This window comes from Lagenorhynchus albirostris, chromosome 1, assembly GCF_949774975.1.
Source record: "Lagenorhynchus albirostris chromosome 1, mLagAlb1.1, whole genome shotgun sequence".
NCBI lineage: Eukaryota > Metazoa > Chordata > Mammalia > Artiodactyla > Delphinidae > Lagenorhynchus > Lagenorhynchus albirostris.
The window spans coordinates 73,179,384-73,194,964 of record NC_083095.1 but is presented as its reverse complement, the minus strand read 5'-3'; the positions used below and the strand labels follow the sequence as shown (position 1 = coordinate 73,194,964).

General features: G+C 44.4%; 1 protein-coding gene across 3 annotated transcripts in view; it reads right to left on the bottom strand.

Moving 5' to 3' along the window:
• Window positions 1-3,171: 3,171 nt before the first annotated feature.
• STXBP6 (syntaxin binding protein 6) overlaps window positions 3,172-15,581 on the bottom strand; it is a 280,707-nt gene continuing 268,297 nt past the window's right edge. For all 3 annotated transcript variants that reach the window (XM_060167954.1, XM_060167946.1, XM_060167937.1), the window contains 2 exons: window positions 11,667-11,824; window positions 3,172-6,227 (listed from right to left, as the gene is read on the bottom strand). In XM_060167954.1, coding sequence (XP_060023937.1) covers window positions 6,204-6,227; window positions 11,667-11,824 — 182 coding nt within the window. In that variant the 3' untranslated portion in view covers window positions 3,172-6,203. The remainder of the gene's footprint in view (window positions 6,228-11,666; window positions 11,825-15,581) is intronic.

Below are 15,581 nucleotides of genomic sequence, written 5' to 3'. Positions count from 1 at the left end.
ACAAAACGTGAGCGCAGTGACAGTGCACCTCAGTGGTCATTTTAGAATCTCTTAGGTCTGTCCACTGGTTCCTGTGGGACTGAGGGAGACAAGGTGGCTTTGCCCAACCAGCCTACATCCTGCAGTGCCCAGTGGGACAGGCCACTGAAGCAGCCCCCCCAAAGACCTGCAATGCCCAGGACCATGACTCATCAGCAGAAAGAAGAAAATGTGGCAGAAAACTTCAGGGGTGGGAGGGGGTTGGGAAGTGAAAATCCGACTCAGGAAATCCTGAGGCTCCAGATGAGGCTCAAGGGAGAAAATATAATGGGGGTCAAGGCAGAAGGTTACACTATAGCAGTAATCCAGCTTAAAGGCACATTATGTTAATTTCCTTGACGGCTTTTTTTTTTGGTGTTACGCGGGCCTCTCACTGTTGTGGCCTCTCCCGTTGCGGAGCACAGGCTCCGGACGCGCAGGCTCAGCGGCCATGGCTCACGGGGCCCAGCCGCTCCGCGGCATGTGGGATCTTCCCGGACCGGGGCACGAACCTGTGTCCCCTGCATCGGCAGGCGGACTCTCAACCACTGCGCCACCAGGGAAGCCCCCTTGACGGCTTTAATTTGCTGGTTTAAATCTAGTAAGCATCTGGAGAAGCCAGGTGCCCCACTGCTCAGGCCTGCTGGAGCCATTTTATTTTCTTTGCAAAAGACAAGATGACTAGGGGCAACAAGAAGGCAAAATTGGGAATAAAATGTGTACATTTTCCAAAGCCTCCCCAAATAACTGTGACACAGAGCTTGGATGGAGAAACTGCCCTAAGCCACTATAAACCAGCACTGTAATACAGGTAACACCTTAGGAGGTGTTAGCTTAAAGCTGAACTTAAGAAATGTCGGAAAGCAAGGCGAAGGGCGTGGAGGGGAGAACGGGGAGAGGGGGTGATGTATAAGTAGAGATCAATTTTGCATCAGACTGGCTCTGGCTCTACAAAATCATTTTATGTATATGTACTCCCTGGATTTTCAAAAAGCAAACCTAAAGGAAATCCATCTTCTGTATCATCTTGTGGAAAGACAGCCATTAGCACACTCACGTTTACTGAAATAAAGTAAGACTTGCCTCGTGGGTGGGATGTGTCTTTCTTCCATGTCTCAGTCTTTGTATTTCTCATGCTCTGATCATGGCCCACCTGAGGCACTTTCAAATTTCACTGACCCCTGGAACTATTGTCTCCTGCCAGTCTATGTCCAGGTAGGCAATAAGGGGTCACTAAGAGAATTCAGGTGAATCTAGGAGTGCAGCTCAGCTCTTTTTAAAAATTTTATTGGAGTATAGTTGATTCACAATGTGTTGTTAGTTTCAGGTGTACAGCAAAGTGATTCAGTTATACATATACATATATTCATTCTTTTTCAGGTTCTTTTCTCATATAGGTTATCACAGAATACTGAGTAGAGTTCCCTGTGCTATACAGTAGGTCCTTGTTGGTTATCTATCTTATGCATAGTAGTGTATGTTCATCCCAAACTCCTGATTTATCCCTCCCCCACCCCCATGCTTTCCCTTTGGTAACCGTAAGTTTGTTTTCAATATCTGTAAGTCTGTTTCTGTTTTGTAAATAAGTTCATTTGTATCATTTTTAAAAATTAGATTCCACATATGATATCATGTGATATTTGTCTGTCTGACTTAGTATGATCATCTCTAGGTCCATCCATGTTGCTGCAAATGGCAGTATTTCATTCCTTTTATGGCTGAGTAATATTCCATTGTATATATATATACCGTATCTTCTTTATCCATTCCTCCGTCTATGGACATTTGGGTTGCTTCCATGTCTTGGCTACTGTAAATAGTGCTGCGATGAACATTAGGGTGCGTGTATCTTTTCTAATGCCGGCTGTGTGTATGCATATGTGGATGTGCATACATATGTCCAGCTACCACCCAGGTTTGCCCATGCCAGGGAAAGGAGGGACACAGGATGGCTATCATCAGGGAATAATATGGAAACATTTGCACTTGTTTGAAATTTATTTCTGGTATTTTTATCCTCCCTCTTCTGTCTCACCCTGCCCTCAATCTGCTTGTTTAGGCAGATGATGATTGATAAGTCAATACAGTTGACTTTTGAACAATGAAAGGGTCACCCCCCAAATAATAAGAAATCCGCCTATAACTTTACAGTTGGTCCTCCATATGTGTGGTTGGTTGAATCTGGATTCAACCAGCTATGGATTTCGTAGTACTGTAGTATGCATCTATTGAAAAGAACCCCACATATATGTGAACCTAGGCAGTTCAAACCCGTTATTCGAGGGACAACTATAGTTTTTTCTAAGCATGTTCTTGTTGACAGCAAGAAGGAAAGGCATTACTGATTTAAAAAAATATACATTTGTATTAATTCTCCCACAAAATTTGAGAGCTGGTTATGGTATAATTGCTAACAAAAATTATACTGAAAGAAAAGGTCATCTTTGCAAGTCAGTGGGTTTATAATTAGTTCACAAGAACGGTGCCTTTAAATACCTAATTAACTAAAGGCCAAGTCCTCATCTAGGCAAACCATCTCTCTATCCTTTTTTCTCTGGAGAGTGGAGGTGGTAGCCTTTCCCTTCCACCTGCAGTCCTCCCAGGAAATATTTCAAAGTCTGCCTGCTTCACTGTGTCTATGCCAACCTACAGAGGGTTGTTTTGCTACAGCGATCACCAAAGCCACTTCCCTTGAAAGCAAATGGCGATGCAATAAGTTGCATTTGCTTTCCCATAAAAACAGATTGACATAATTTGATCAAGTCTTCTTTCCAATTTAAAAGGACATGAAAATAGTCTGCTGAATGAGGGCACATACAGTAATATGTACTTGAGTTGAGCACATCACTAATATCAGCAGAAAGGTAACGACTAATCAGCTTAACTGCTTTGCCCATGAGAAGAAAATAAAAAACTTAACTCTTGCTGGATAGAAGCTCATTGTCTAAATTAAGGTTAGTTAATTCTTTAGTCTTTTTTACATTTCAAGTTCTCCCATTAGAATGTCCATGAAGAAATATTATCAGAATGCTAATCCCAACTCTTATGTCTCCTGGAGGCACACAGGGTCTTCCCATTAGCAACAAAAGTGTGACGTTGCCTACCTATCTGGTAGTGTTTGAGAGATTTCCCAAATAACTGAGAGAAACGAACTTTCATCACAGAGTTCAAATATTTAATGACAAAATTAGAGTTTGCTGTATTAGTGAATCACAGAGCAGGTGTTACTTGTCTCTGAAAGGAACAAAAATGATATTTGACATCTTAGGGAACTTCTGAAGAATTAATAACTGTACAACAGACATCAGCAGTGTCACAATTCTAAAATTTAAAAGCGAAGCCTATCTTTAATATCCTTTATTGAGGGCATTCTGTAAATATTTTACATAAATGCATAACCTTTGTTAGCCACAAAAGTAGTATTAAGACAGATTTCACTGTAATTTTAAGTCTAACACATAATCTTTATTTTTTCAGAGCTTAAAAAAGTTAACTACTGATCTTGTTACATTTTACAAATACCTTCAATATGAAACATTAACCTGAATCACTGTCTACTTCCTGTACACAGGTACCTAATAGTACTAGGGAAGAATACTACAGCTACATTCCAGGAAGAAGTGAGAACACTGGGAAGTCTCTTTTCTTTACGAGTTGTCAATACAATTTAAGAAATCCTTCACTGAAATGTAGTATTTCCAAAACTCAGTAGTGAGGTGCAGAAATGAAACAAAGAAATTAAATGTATTTTAGCAAGCCACTGAATTGGTCCCAAATAATGTGAGTCATTTTAGCAATTTTCTCTAGGTTAGATTGTATTAATATTTTGTATTGAAGCACCTTCTACAAAAGGATAGCAAAGAACCTCATGTACGTCATCACAGGACTCGCTCCTGTGCAAGAAGTCAGGAGGTCCGGGAGGGACTGGGGTTGCTCTTTGGCCTCTTCTGTGGGCAGAGGCCTAGGTAGTAGGACTTGGACACAGGGAGGTCAAGGACATGACCACAGTCTGGAAGCAAATCCATAGAGGAAGGTAAAAACAATGCAGACAGGCTTTCTTCAAATCCTGGATATTTCCAAGAAGACTTCTAAAAGGATAAGCAGAGAGTGAGGAAAGAGGGCAAGATGTGGAGTACTTATATTTATGAAGAGTGACTATCACAAGTCTACCGGAGAGGAAAAAATCTCACATTTCATAGTATGCTTATGACCTCGCCCTCTGCTACTCTAGAAGCAGCTTCACAAACACTGATGTTAGATACGTGGCGACAAATCGAGTTTGGCTGATTGTCGGGGCGTTTTAGACTTACCACTTCAATTATTTATACCAACTATCTATCTGAAGCTAGAATTCACTTTGGGAAGATGAATATATCTGTGTGTGTGCGCGTGCGCACGTGCATTTTCTATACTGAGGCCTGCAAAGAAAACCTATGCGGCGTGAGATTTTCCGCTTTTCTTAGAAATTGTAAATGCTTCTGATGGTACTCACCAGACAGCAAGTTCCTGGCTTCTTTAAACTTTTAAGACACCAAAAGAAAAGTACAAAATATTAGAGTACATTTATATAGTTTACCCGATAAATTTTACAGAGAGTTTTCTTGAACTGGATCATCTCCCTAAGAGGATTCAGAAATTTTGTCTCTGGCAAATCCCATCTCCCTTTTGACACATAGTGACTGAGATCATTTTTCCCCACAATAGCCCAATTTTCTGTCTCCCTGGGAATGCTTTTATCAGGAGAACTTAAGCTATTTAGATCAGCATAAATAATCCCAAAGTCATCATATGCTGCTCTGTAAGAGCCTGCAATACACATGGCCTCAATGGGTAGGAAGGAATAGAAAGGGGTCCTGAAGATCCAGGCAGCTTAAAAAAATCAGTGCATCACAGCGGGAGGCTGAGCATATGTATCTGGGATGTACAGCTTGCCTCCTTGTTTCAGGACGACAAAGCACAGCTTTTATATTTAGCATTTTAACCTTCTAAGAAACCGAACTCCCAGACTGAAAATCCAGGCCTGTGTTGAGTGATACAAAATCAGGAGCTGTATGAACCAACCCCATTCAGTCTGACTGCAGTGTAAAGGCTTCATGACTGTGCTGTTTTATGTCAGACCAGGCAAGTTGCAATTGCCATGAAATGCAATTTGTCAAGAAACCCACACTTTAAATTAGATTAATAGCAATAACAACATCAAAACCTCCAAAAATCAGATACCAAGAACCGAAGGCCATTTCCCAAGGACATCATGAAGGCGTCCCTAAACAGGCATGACTTTGTAAAAAGAGAAAAAAGATTTAAAATGTAGTATCTTTTCACATTATCCTTTACACAGACCTTTATCTGGACAAATCAATTCTTGATAAAAATCCAAGCTCTTTTCAAGACCGGCTACCGTAATTTGGGACAGTGACAAAGAAACATTCATGAATGCACAGAGGTTTTTAAATGGGCTTTTCCTTAGGTCTTTCATCTCAAAATTTTATTCTTTATACGGTAATTCTAAATAATCAGCCTGGAAACAAGTAATGGAAGAATTTAAACTGTAGCTCAGAAAGTAGATTTCTGTCTGTGATTCTGATTTGTTTTTTTGAATGCTGGTGATGGCTCATGCAAAAAGTTCCTACACAAAAAGCAAAATCTAAGACTGCTGTTTCCCCTGATAAATCCAATTGTTTTTTCTAATACAGATTTGTGTCTCAGGATTTAGAATCTTAACCTTCAAATTAAGAGTACCTAAGAGACTGAGTGAAGCCAATCACTGCTTGACTTTTATTTCCAACCAGGAACAATAACATCTGACGTCACCACATTAAAATGTCCTCCTGCTTAATATCAGGAAAAAAATACAGTTTAGACCTAGCTCAATATATCATTTGGTCCGAATTTCATATTCAAACTACCAAAAAAAAAAGAGAAAGCCTTAAAGAGGAAACACATACAGACACACGCATACACACAGTGGGAAAAAAATAAAGCTGATGCTTGCAGCATTTCTTAGCAAGATTATTAGGGAAACGTATAAACACAACACCTTTTCTCTCATATTAACATCTGAAAAGGAAAAATAACCTAAATGTCCACATTTTGGGGAAAAAAAGCAAGCGGAGGTCCAGAATTCTTGTAAAAACTGCTGAACAAACTTCATTTTCTCTTCAGAGGTCACCAGGAGAGGCAGTTTCTCAACATTTGTGCTTCATGGCAAGCTAAGGAGAGAAAGGGACACAAGTAAGATGTTATCAGCAGTGGGGAGAGTTCCTTTGCTGCTCCTTCCCCACATCCGCGATGAGAAGCGACACCAAGATCCTTCTTGCTGTGGCAGATCACCATTACAGTGCACAGTGGCACTCAGCACATGTGCAGCATGTCCCTAAACAGTCCACTGAGCACTGCATTTGTCACTCGTCCTTCCAGTGTTGTTGTCGGTGTACGTGTCCAGGTCAGGGAGCGTGCTACGTGATGTTCCTTCATGCCACTGAAGGAGCAAATGGAAGAGCCAAAGTAGAGGCAGAATGAGTGACCTACCCTAGAAACAAAGGCCTCTGGGCTCCCAGGTTACTAGTTATCCAGGAAGACCAACACTCTCCAAATGTATTTACTGACATCTCATAAAGTATTAAAAATCACCAACTGTAGAGAAACAAACAAGCTGCAGTAATCCACGTAATATCCTGGACATTCAACCAGGTCCAAAGCACTTGACAATTAGACTGTTTTACCAACCAGGACTGAACAATAGACCAAATTCAGACCTTGACTTACTGCTCTCACTGGTATTTGAAAAATGTGGTTTATTGAAATGTTAGATCTGTATAAATGGGAACACCAAATACCACTGTATCATTCAGTAGCTTCCCAAGCCCAGCTGGAGCCCATGATAATATATTTAAGGAAATGTATGCAGGTACAAAACATAAGATTAATCTGACATTGCTTTCCTTAGCCAGATCCCTTCCAAGGAGCCCATATACTGACGTGAAGCAGAAGCAGGGTTGAGGCTGAATTGTGATCCCTCATGTGTCTAGAGTCTGGTATTAGGGACTAGTCCCTGAGACTGGGGCTGGAGTTACTGGGGGTAGTCATGTCGCTAAATTAATCTCTACTTGGGCAGCGTCAGCTGGAAGAGCTCCAGGTGCCTGTACCTGGTGAAGCCAGCCTAAGTGAATACCCCCAAGGACCTTTTGCAGTGCTGATGCCACCAGCCAGTCAACTGTCAGATGGCGTTTGTGAAGCCCTGAGTGTGTCCAGGCTGCTGTGCTCAGTGCTGTGGGTGTCAGATGGTGTTTGTGAAGCCCTGAGTGTGTCCAGGCTGCTGTGCTCAGTGCTGTGGGTTTTTGCCAAGAAGGTTAACTCCTGAACTCGAAGAGTTTACAGTTCGGGAAACATGGTGGGTGGAAATGGCAGAGCCAGGGCTCTCTCTCAGATCCGTCCCACTCCCTGGCCACACTCTGAGCCCCTCCACTGTATGGCCTCCGCTTCTTGCTCTGTCTCTAGTTTCAATACATTATTTAGCGATGTGGACCATTCAAATCAACACAGAGCTGTTAAGCGTTGTGCATAATGAATACCCAGCATAAATATTTGATCAGTTGCTGCTGTCCTGTTATTCACTCAGTTAACCTTCAGCTAATGGGCTTTGCCAATTTACCCACAGTCATTAATCCTCAGCAGCAGTCGTGTTGCTTCCCACACCAGACCCTGGTTACCTCTCCAGCGCAGCTGGGACTGGCACTAAGGGGAGCCCCAGCCGAGCAGGCCCATGCCAGTTCAGCTTTGCAGAAGTACATGTGGATTGGGCATTTTGCCACCTGAGGTATTCTTGCATAAAGGCGCATCATTTCCACGCGACCTCTTTTTGTTTTGTTTTTTCTTTAACTTCCTGGGAGTTAGAAGCTTTAGAATATGGAAGGCACGATACGGTTGCTTCCCTGCTACAAATCTGCTGTATGACCTTGAGCGCGAAGTCACAATTGCCCCGTACCTCGGTTTCCTCCTGTCTATAAATATCATCTCCAACTCAAATGCTTATGGATTAATGTAGATGTCAGAGTTCCTACAGAAGAGAAGTTAAAAACTTCCTTTTGCTATATTTTTGTTTTCTTAATGTTTCATGGAAAGCTTTCTCTTTCAAAGCTGTGTAAATGACTCCATCTAAATAACAACAATAATAGAAAAAACAACAATAATAGAAAAAGTTGTTACTCATACAGGGGGTATTTTTTAAGAGGCCTGGACTCTTGAGGTCCCTTCTAGCTCAGACCCACAGGGAGTAGATGACCGTGGTAGGGACAGAGGCAGCCATTCCCTGCCAGTGAGGGAAATGCCACTCACCACTCCCTCCCCTACAAATGTGCGCCTGTGCAGAACAGGGCAGATCACGGTTCTTTTCTGTGGGAAATAAACAGCATCTGAGGATGCCTAGGTGTGGGTATCCCTCTCGCCTGCTGACTCACCAGCCCACGCAGGCGTCAAAGCACTGCACACACTGCACTGCTGCACTTTCTGAAGCAGAGGAGAGTGAGCAGGCTGCTCTGTGGCTGAGCTTGACTTCCCTAAGGTCTGAGACTGTACCAAGCTCATAGTTCAGGAAGGAACCACGCTTCCCAAGCCAGGCTGAACACAGCCGGTGGAGAGGGGTTGCAGACACATTTCCATTGGCTCTGCAGGAGTCAAGCGCCCACATGTCTTGATGGCAGGCTCCTACAAAGGTGATCCACTCACTAATGTACCCGGGTCACTGTAGGAGTCCTGGGAAAATCGAGAAAGCCACAGATAGCCTCTTCTGTTGCAGTCCAGAAGGTGTGCCCTACTCTCCAGCTGAGGTTGCATGCTCTTGTTCAACCAGGGAGCCCAGAGGAACTGTCACCCAGCACTGCCTTTCTCTGTCAGGGCTCTAACAAGTGCACTGTGTCTCGACGTCTAAACACAGCCCACTCTTTATGAGTCAACAGAGCCATGTTTGGGGAGGCAGTGGTGGAAGGCCTGGGTTCCATCTCTGAACTCTCTCCTCACCAGTAGGCCTGGCAGGGGCTTGGCCAGTGAAATGACATCTTCACAGACAGCCTACACTAGTGGGACAAATCAGGAGTCCTGGTCCCTGGGAAAATAGCCACCCCTTATTTCAAGAGGTCAACCTCCTCCTGAGGAATCCTGCCCATGCTGGTGATTCATAAGCACACATCCCAGACGTGCAGTTTTAGAAAACTGCAAGTCTGGTTATTACTGTGTCTCTCTCCCACTCCCTCAAACACAGTAAGAGACACTAGCAGCCCCTCCCCCCCAACCCTTACGCCACCCACAGGAGAGGAAGCCAGAGTAAGTGGAGACTGCCCCCTGCCGCATCCATCTCTACGGAAATAGGGAACTGGCTGGTACCAATCCTCCCAGTGGTCAAAGCCAGAGACCCCGGTGCCTTTGGGGGCCTAATCAGTTTCTGTTCTGACAGGTCCTGTTTGCAAGGGCTGCTCTGTGTTTAGAAAGTGTCAGCATTCAGCAGGAGGCCCTCCCACCCCCCCTTTGGAGGGCACAAAATCTTCACCACCAGTCCCTCCCCACCCCTGTGCTGGGATCCTCAGTCACATTTCTCCAACCCTCTACTGTGCTCATCACTTGATGGATTGGAGCAGGCTCAGCAGAAACCATTTTTATGGAAACAATTATAACTAATATTAACTGAGGTTTATATGCACCAAGTATTGTACTAACCAATTTATAGGTTTGAATGCATTCAATTCTCTCAGCACCCTAGGAGAAAGGTACTATTATTAGTTAGCCCCATTTTACTGATGAGGAAACTGGGGCTTAGAGAAATTAAGCCCCTGACCAAGGTCATGGAGTTGCTAAATCAAACACAAGATGTTAACTACCATACCATACTGTCTTCCCAACTACCTAGCAAACTTGGCCACAGTATCAGGGAAACAGGGTGACCAGGGCCAAGAATTCTGGCCATCTGGTTAGGTTATCCAACCCAGTGTTTGTATGACCTCCTCTGGGGCGGAAAGTGACATGGATGACCTCCAGGTATTGTCTACTCCGCATTAGGAAGAATGATTTCACAGACTTCCTTGGTAACCTGGTTCATGGCCTCATCATTAATCTAAACTCTTATTTTAGCAGAATGTTATCAGTGCACCATTGAGTGCTCTATTCTGTATAACAAGACACGAAAAAGAATTGCTGCAGTATCGCCCTTCCCAGACTTGAAGACAATTAAAAAATAATTCCTGTAGTCTTCTCTTCTCCAAATCAACACTTTAAATGTTCCCCCAGACTTCCACTGCCCATCTCCCTTTTAAATCACTACAGTTGCTGTTGCTATAAATGAAGTTGGGTAGGAATTCTAACATCTCCACTCCATCATTATTTCTATATCACGAAGGCTGCAGAAGGGATGAGGGGAACCACAATTCTGAGCTTGTTCCCTCTGTGACAGCCGCAGCAAGACAGGCTCTGGCCCCCAGCAGGGCTGCCTGCATTTTCAGCCAGGTTTGAACTCCAAATGGGCCCCTAAGGCAGCAGTACAGTAAGACACTGTCATGATAGGGAATTGATGACACAACGAGACAGGTCTGTGCAAAGGGGATGCAGGAAGGGCAGGCTAGATGCACCCACTCAGATCTGGATCTGCAGTCGGGCCTGGGCTTAAGCCTGGGGAAGGGGCCGGCCTGGCTGACCTGGGGAGATTTTTCCCGTTGCTTTTCAGGTTGTCCATTCTTGGTTCCTCAGCAAAAGCGGGGTTTTCTTTTTGAAGCACATTAATTTTTTCCCCAAAGGTCACCTGAAAAGCCTATCTTGAAAGGCCAGATCATGAGTCTGACATGCCAACAATTATCAGCAAAAGTTGTTTCTGGAAACCTAAATTCAAAATCACTAGCCAGAAAGGAGCTGCCCTTTGATCCAAAGTACAAGAACAGTAATAAATCCTCTTTTATCACCTGACCAACAGGGCTTCTCTTTCCTTTGGATTGTGACCGCCTTAGATAGCTGGCTGCCAATAAAAACTCCCCCTTCCCCTTCAGAAAGGCACATTTTCAGTGCATGTGTACACCTGAGGCATGTGGAAAACACCATTCTCTGGACCCAGAGGCAGGTGGGAATTTTGCAGGCAGCTCTGCACTAGTCAGGTCAGCCTTAGGAGGTCCAAGGCCCCTCCACAGGGGAAACTAGCCCTGCGGTGCCCTGGGACTAGAATTTGCTTTTTTGTATAGTAAAGAGATAAGAACACAGGATGCGAGGCTCATGACAGCATGGAAAAGTAAGCACAAGAGCCCACAGTCCTCTTTCAAGCACTGGCTAACAGAGGAGGGATATTCTTACACCTGTCCTGCCCCCACCCCCATCCTGTTCCCAGAAATGGGAGCCTTAAACTTCTGGGTAGGAAGTAAAGATGGTCCACATTTCCCAAAGATACGGGGTCAGAGACAGGGATGGAGACAGCAGAAACGAGATAACCAAAGAAACAGGTCCAAGAAGAAATCTTCCCAACTCTGGCACTTACTAAGTAGCAGAAGGAAACTGTATACAGGGGCCAAAAAGGCTTGACTTTGTCCCTCCCACCTGGGAAACATACTGAAATAAAGTTTTGGGCACCAAAGCTCCCTGACAACCCAGAGCTGAGCCCTCGGCCGCGCTGCGGGACCCACCTTGTGTGCAGTTTCTGCAAACTGCTGGGCGCTGTTCTTCATGTCTTCCGTCTTCTCCTCTGCGCGGCCTAAGCGCTCCCCACGCTCGTTCAAGGCCTGGCTCGCTTTCTGCACTGCACTGGTCACGCTGTCGGCCGCTGAATGGAGGATGCTATTTCCTGAAAGGGGACAGGAAGAGCATCAGAAGCTGGCTCGGCTGACCTACAGTGACACCCCCACCCAGGGTGAGCACCCCGAAAAAGCAAGGTGGGTCAGACTCTGGAAAGGCCTTGAGTGTCTAGGAAACAAGCCGGCTTTTCTTCTGACTTGGTCTGACTGACTCGCTTTTAGGAAGAATACCCACTGACGGTAGGACCTGGGCAAGTGCTGAAGGCTGCTTTCGCAGCCCCATCGCTGACAGCACTCGTTTCCGTTCTGCCGGCATTCTGTTTGGTGAGGCTCAGAAGAGCGGGGTCCATCTGAATTTAGGACTTGGCTTGCAAAGGTAGATGGGAACCCTAACAAGTCCATAGAATTAGGCAAGTTTAGTGAGGCATATCTGGATCATATGAGCATTTCCTCTTGACCTGGGGTTTAGATGGATAACCACAGGAAAATTGGGAGTACAGAACTTCTCCAGATAGGATGCTCTGTATTCCTTTCAACTGTTCCCTTCCATTTTACCCCTTCACCCCTATATGCACAGCCCCACGTAAGAAGCTGTGGATCAGTCTCAAAGTTCAGAGGAGGTATGTCAGTTCCCAACCTTGAATCCCGAGCCATGGCCTGGTTGGTTGGTCCTCTTTGCCTCTGATCTCAAGTATATGAAATATGGGGCCTCAGCACTGTACTTAGCCAGCAGGTAAAAAACAGTGACAGAAACCTGTCCTAGAAGGAACTTGGCACTCCCAGATTCATGAATGATGATACTGAGAAAGTTGAAAACCATCACATTTCAAATGGTTATGCATTCGTGACATCCCAGGTACCAGGACTGGAAAAGAGATCCAACAGTGACGAACTGGCAGGTGCGTAACCCATGGAGACCTAGAAACTTGCCAGATTACAACCAAAGGAGATTTATAGCTGTATTTTGTTAATGCTGAGTGGAAGCTAGTTAAATGGCATTTTATGTAATAGCTTTGTGTCTTTGAATACGTTTTTATTACATCATTTAACTTTGTACCTGGGATGGATGCATCTAGCCACAGACAGCTTTTAATAGAAACGTAATTTCCACTGGTCTCAGCTGCAAAGGCTTCCTCATTTCTCCTCTGTGGGAACAGTCTGTGGTTTGTGGAAAAGGATCTCAGGCAAAGAAAGTACCTGCCCCAGAGGAAGCACTTTGTAAATTGTTTTCCATTTTTCTTCTTTAGGGGTGGATTTCAAGGGCTTCCACTCTGCACTAAGGGGAGGAGAATGGAGTTAGCTCACTATTACTCAGCTGCCTCAACCACTACTGGAGCCAAGATAAGTCAGCACAGATTAACAGAGGAGGTGTGGCTCTGGAGAAACTGGCTGAATGCAAGGGCTGGAATGGAGGTCTGTCTCGGTCTTCAGAACAGATTTAGGAGGAGAAATCTGGGTTCCCATTTGCTTTCATATCATGGTTATGATTATAGCCTATCACCACTGCTTAATATTTGAATAGCATTTTGCAATCATAAAGCATCTTTACAAATATTGTCTCATTTGATTTTCATAGAAATTCTACTGAGAAGACTGAGACTAGGTGAGGTTCAGGGCTTCCACAAGATCATGTCACTAGGGAAGTGACATAGCTAGCACTGGAACCTGGTTTCCCAATGCCTTTTCCTTATTCTGTACCTTCCTCTCTGCAGGTGTGGCGTTGGTCATGGAAAGCAATCACTATGACAGAATTGTGAGAATACCAGCATAGATAGGTTTTGACAGGTTATTTCCCAAGGTAATGCCTGACTGTTTCTGTCCTAAAGAAACCTATTCCTCTTGGTAAATGAAGAGTTATTGCCTAAGCTGCATTGCAAGCCAGGTGCTCCCAAGAAGGAACAGGCCAATGGGAAGGAATAAGACAGTGAAGGGACTGAAGGTGCAGAGGAGTTGGGGGAGGGCACAAGAAAATCTCCCCTTCCTGCTTCCTTCCACATGCCCACAGCTTAGCCGCCAGAGGCTAGAGAAAAGATGGGGCAGGGTACCTGCAACTCCACAGCCAGGAACAGCTGCATTAAACCAAAGGGATTTTAGAATTAGTTTTCATAAAATCAAGAGGGTATATAACCAGGATAGGTTTTCTCCCCATCGGAACTGACCCTCATGGTGCCCTCAAAGTGAGACACATCTGTGTTTCTAGAATGAATCTGCTTTGTGTGAGCCATACTGTTTTCCTGTCATGACTTTCTTAATCTTGTACAGACGTCAGATCAACACTGCACCCAGTTTTATATGATACTGTTTAACCAAGAGTTGTTATAACTAAAAGAGAACCAAATGCTGTCTTCATTATTCAGTGATGACACTGCTGACCACTATCAATAAAAAATCCACCTTCAGTTATTTTCAGCCACGAGGATGGATTTGAACAAATCTCATCACCTCAGTTGAAATGTCCTCCCCTGGTTTCAAGTCTACCTGTATTTCAGGCTCAGTGAAGTCCCATCGCCTTTATCAAGGTTCAGGTCAATTACATTCTCTTCTCAACTTTGTAAGAACTGTCTGTATCCTTCTTGGGTGACTGATCAAGTACAGTCATGGGCAACTCTTCTACCTCATTTCTTCACCCATAGATGCGATGACTTCCCAGCTGGATTATATATTCCCTGAGGGCACCTTTCGCTCTGCTGACCATTCCCTAAATCCTGAATCTTCCTCCTCTAGATTCGGGTCTCCCGCTTGCTTGCTCTATTCTCTCTGATATCTTGCAAATGCTGTAATTCCAGGGTTCTGTCCTTGGCCCTCTTCTCTTTCTCATTCTGCAGACTCTCCCTAGGACAATTCTACTCAGCTCATGGCTTCAATGACCAAATTTTTGCTTTTTTCTAGGTTGCGCTGCTGAGGCTCCAGACCCACGTTTTCTTACTGGGCAACTTCAGGTGAGTCACCGAAAATCATCTTGAATTCAATGTCTACACCTGACCCCATTAGCACACCTGCTTGTCCTTTGGGGTCCCCTGCTCAGTCAATAACTCCCCTATCTGCCCAGCTTGCTCCTCAATTCAGAAATCTGGGAGCCCAGTCCAGATTCCTCCCTCACTTTTACCACATACAACTACAAGTCACCTGCTGTCCAGCCCTCTACTCTCCGCCCTCTTTGCCAGCTTCATTATCTCTCTATGGATCCAGTCCCTCTTGCCTTCAGAGATACAGCAATAGCCTTTTGTTGTTAGGTGTCCCCACACCTTTTCTGGTTCATCTTCCACACATTTCTGTAGTACACTTTTAAAAAGGCAAATTTGTTACCATCTTCTCACTGCTTCCAAGAAAAAATTGAGAACTTTGCCCTGCCTCACTCTCAGCTTATCTTAGAACCTCATCCATTTTTCCTCTCCCTAGCGATCTCCAATCCCACGCCTTGCCAGATTACCTAAATTTTCGCAGATGTGTCATGTTTCTTTTACCTGTATGCTTTTATGCTTACTGCTACCTCTGTGTGAACTCTGAGTCTCATCTTAGCCTTCCCACTTACTCCTATGTGCTTCAGTACACTTCAGACCCCTTTCCTAGGAAAGACTGTCATGTCTAGCCCACCCTAAACCATTGTTGCCCCCAACATACACAGTATCTTGTGTCTATTTCAAATGGTGCATTTATCATAATGCATGTAATTGCTGGGTATCTAGTGTGAGCTCCTTGAAGGCAGGGGCTGGGCCTTTCTCACTTTTGTATTTGCAATCCCTGGCACACAGGAGAGACTCAATAAATGTTGGTTGGCTTAGAGGCAGGAAAAATACATCATCCTTC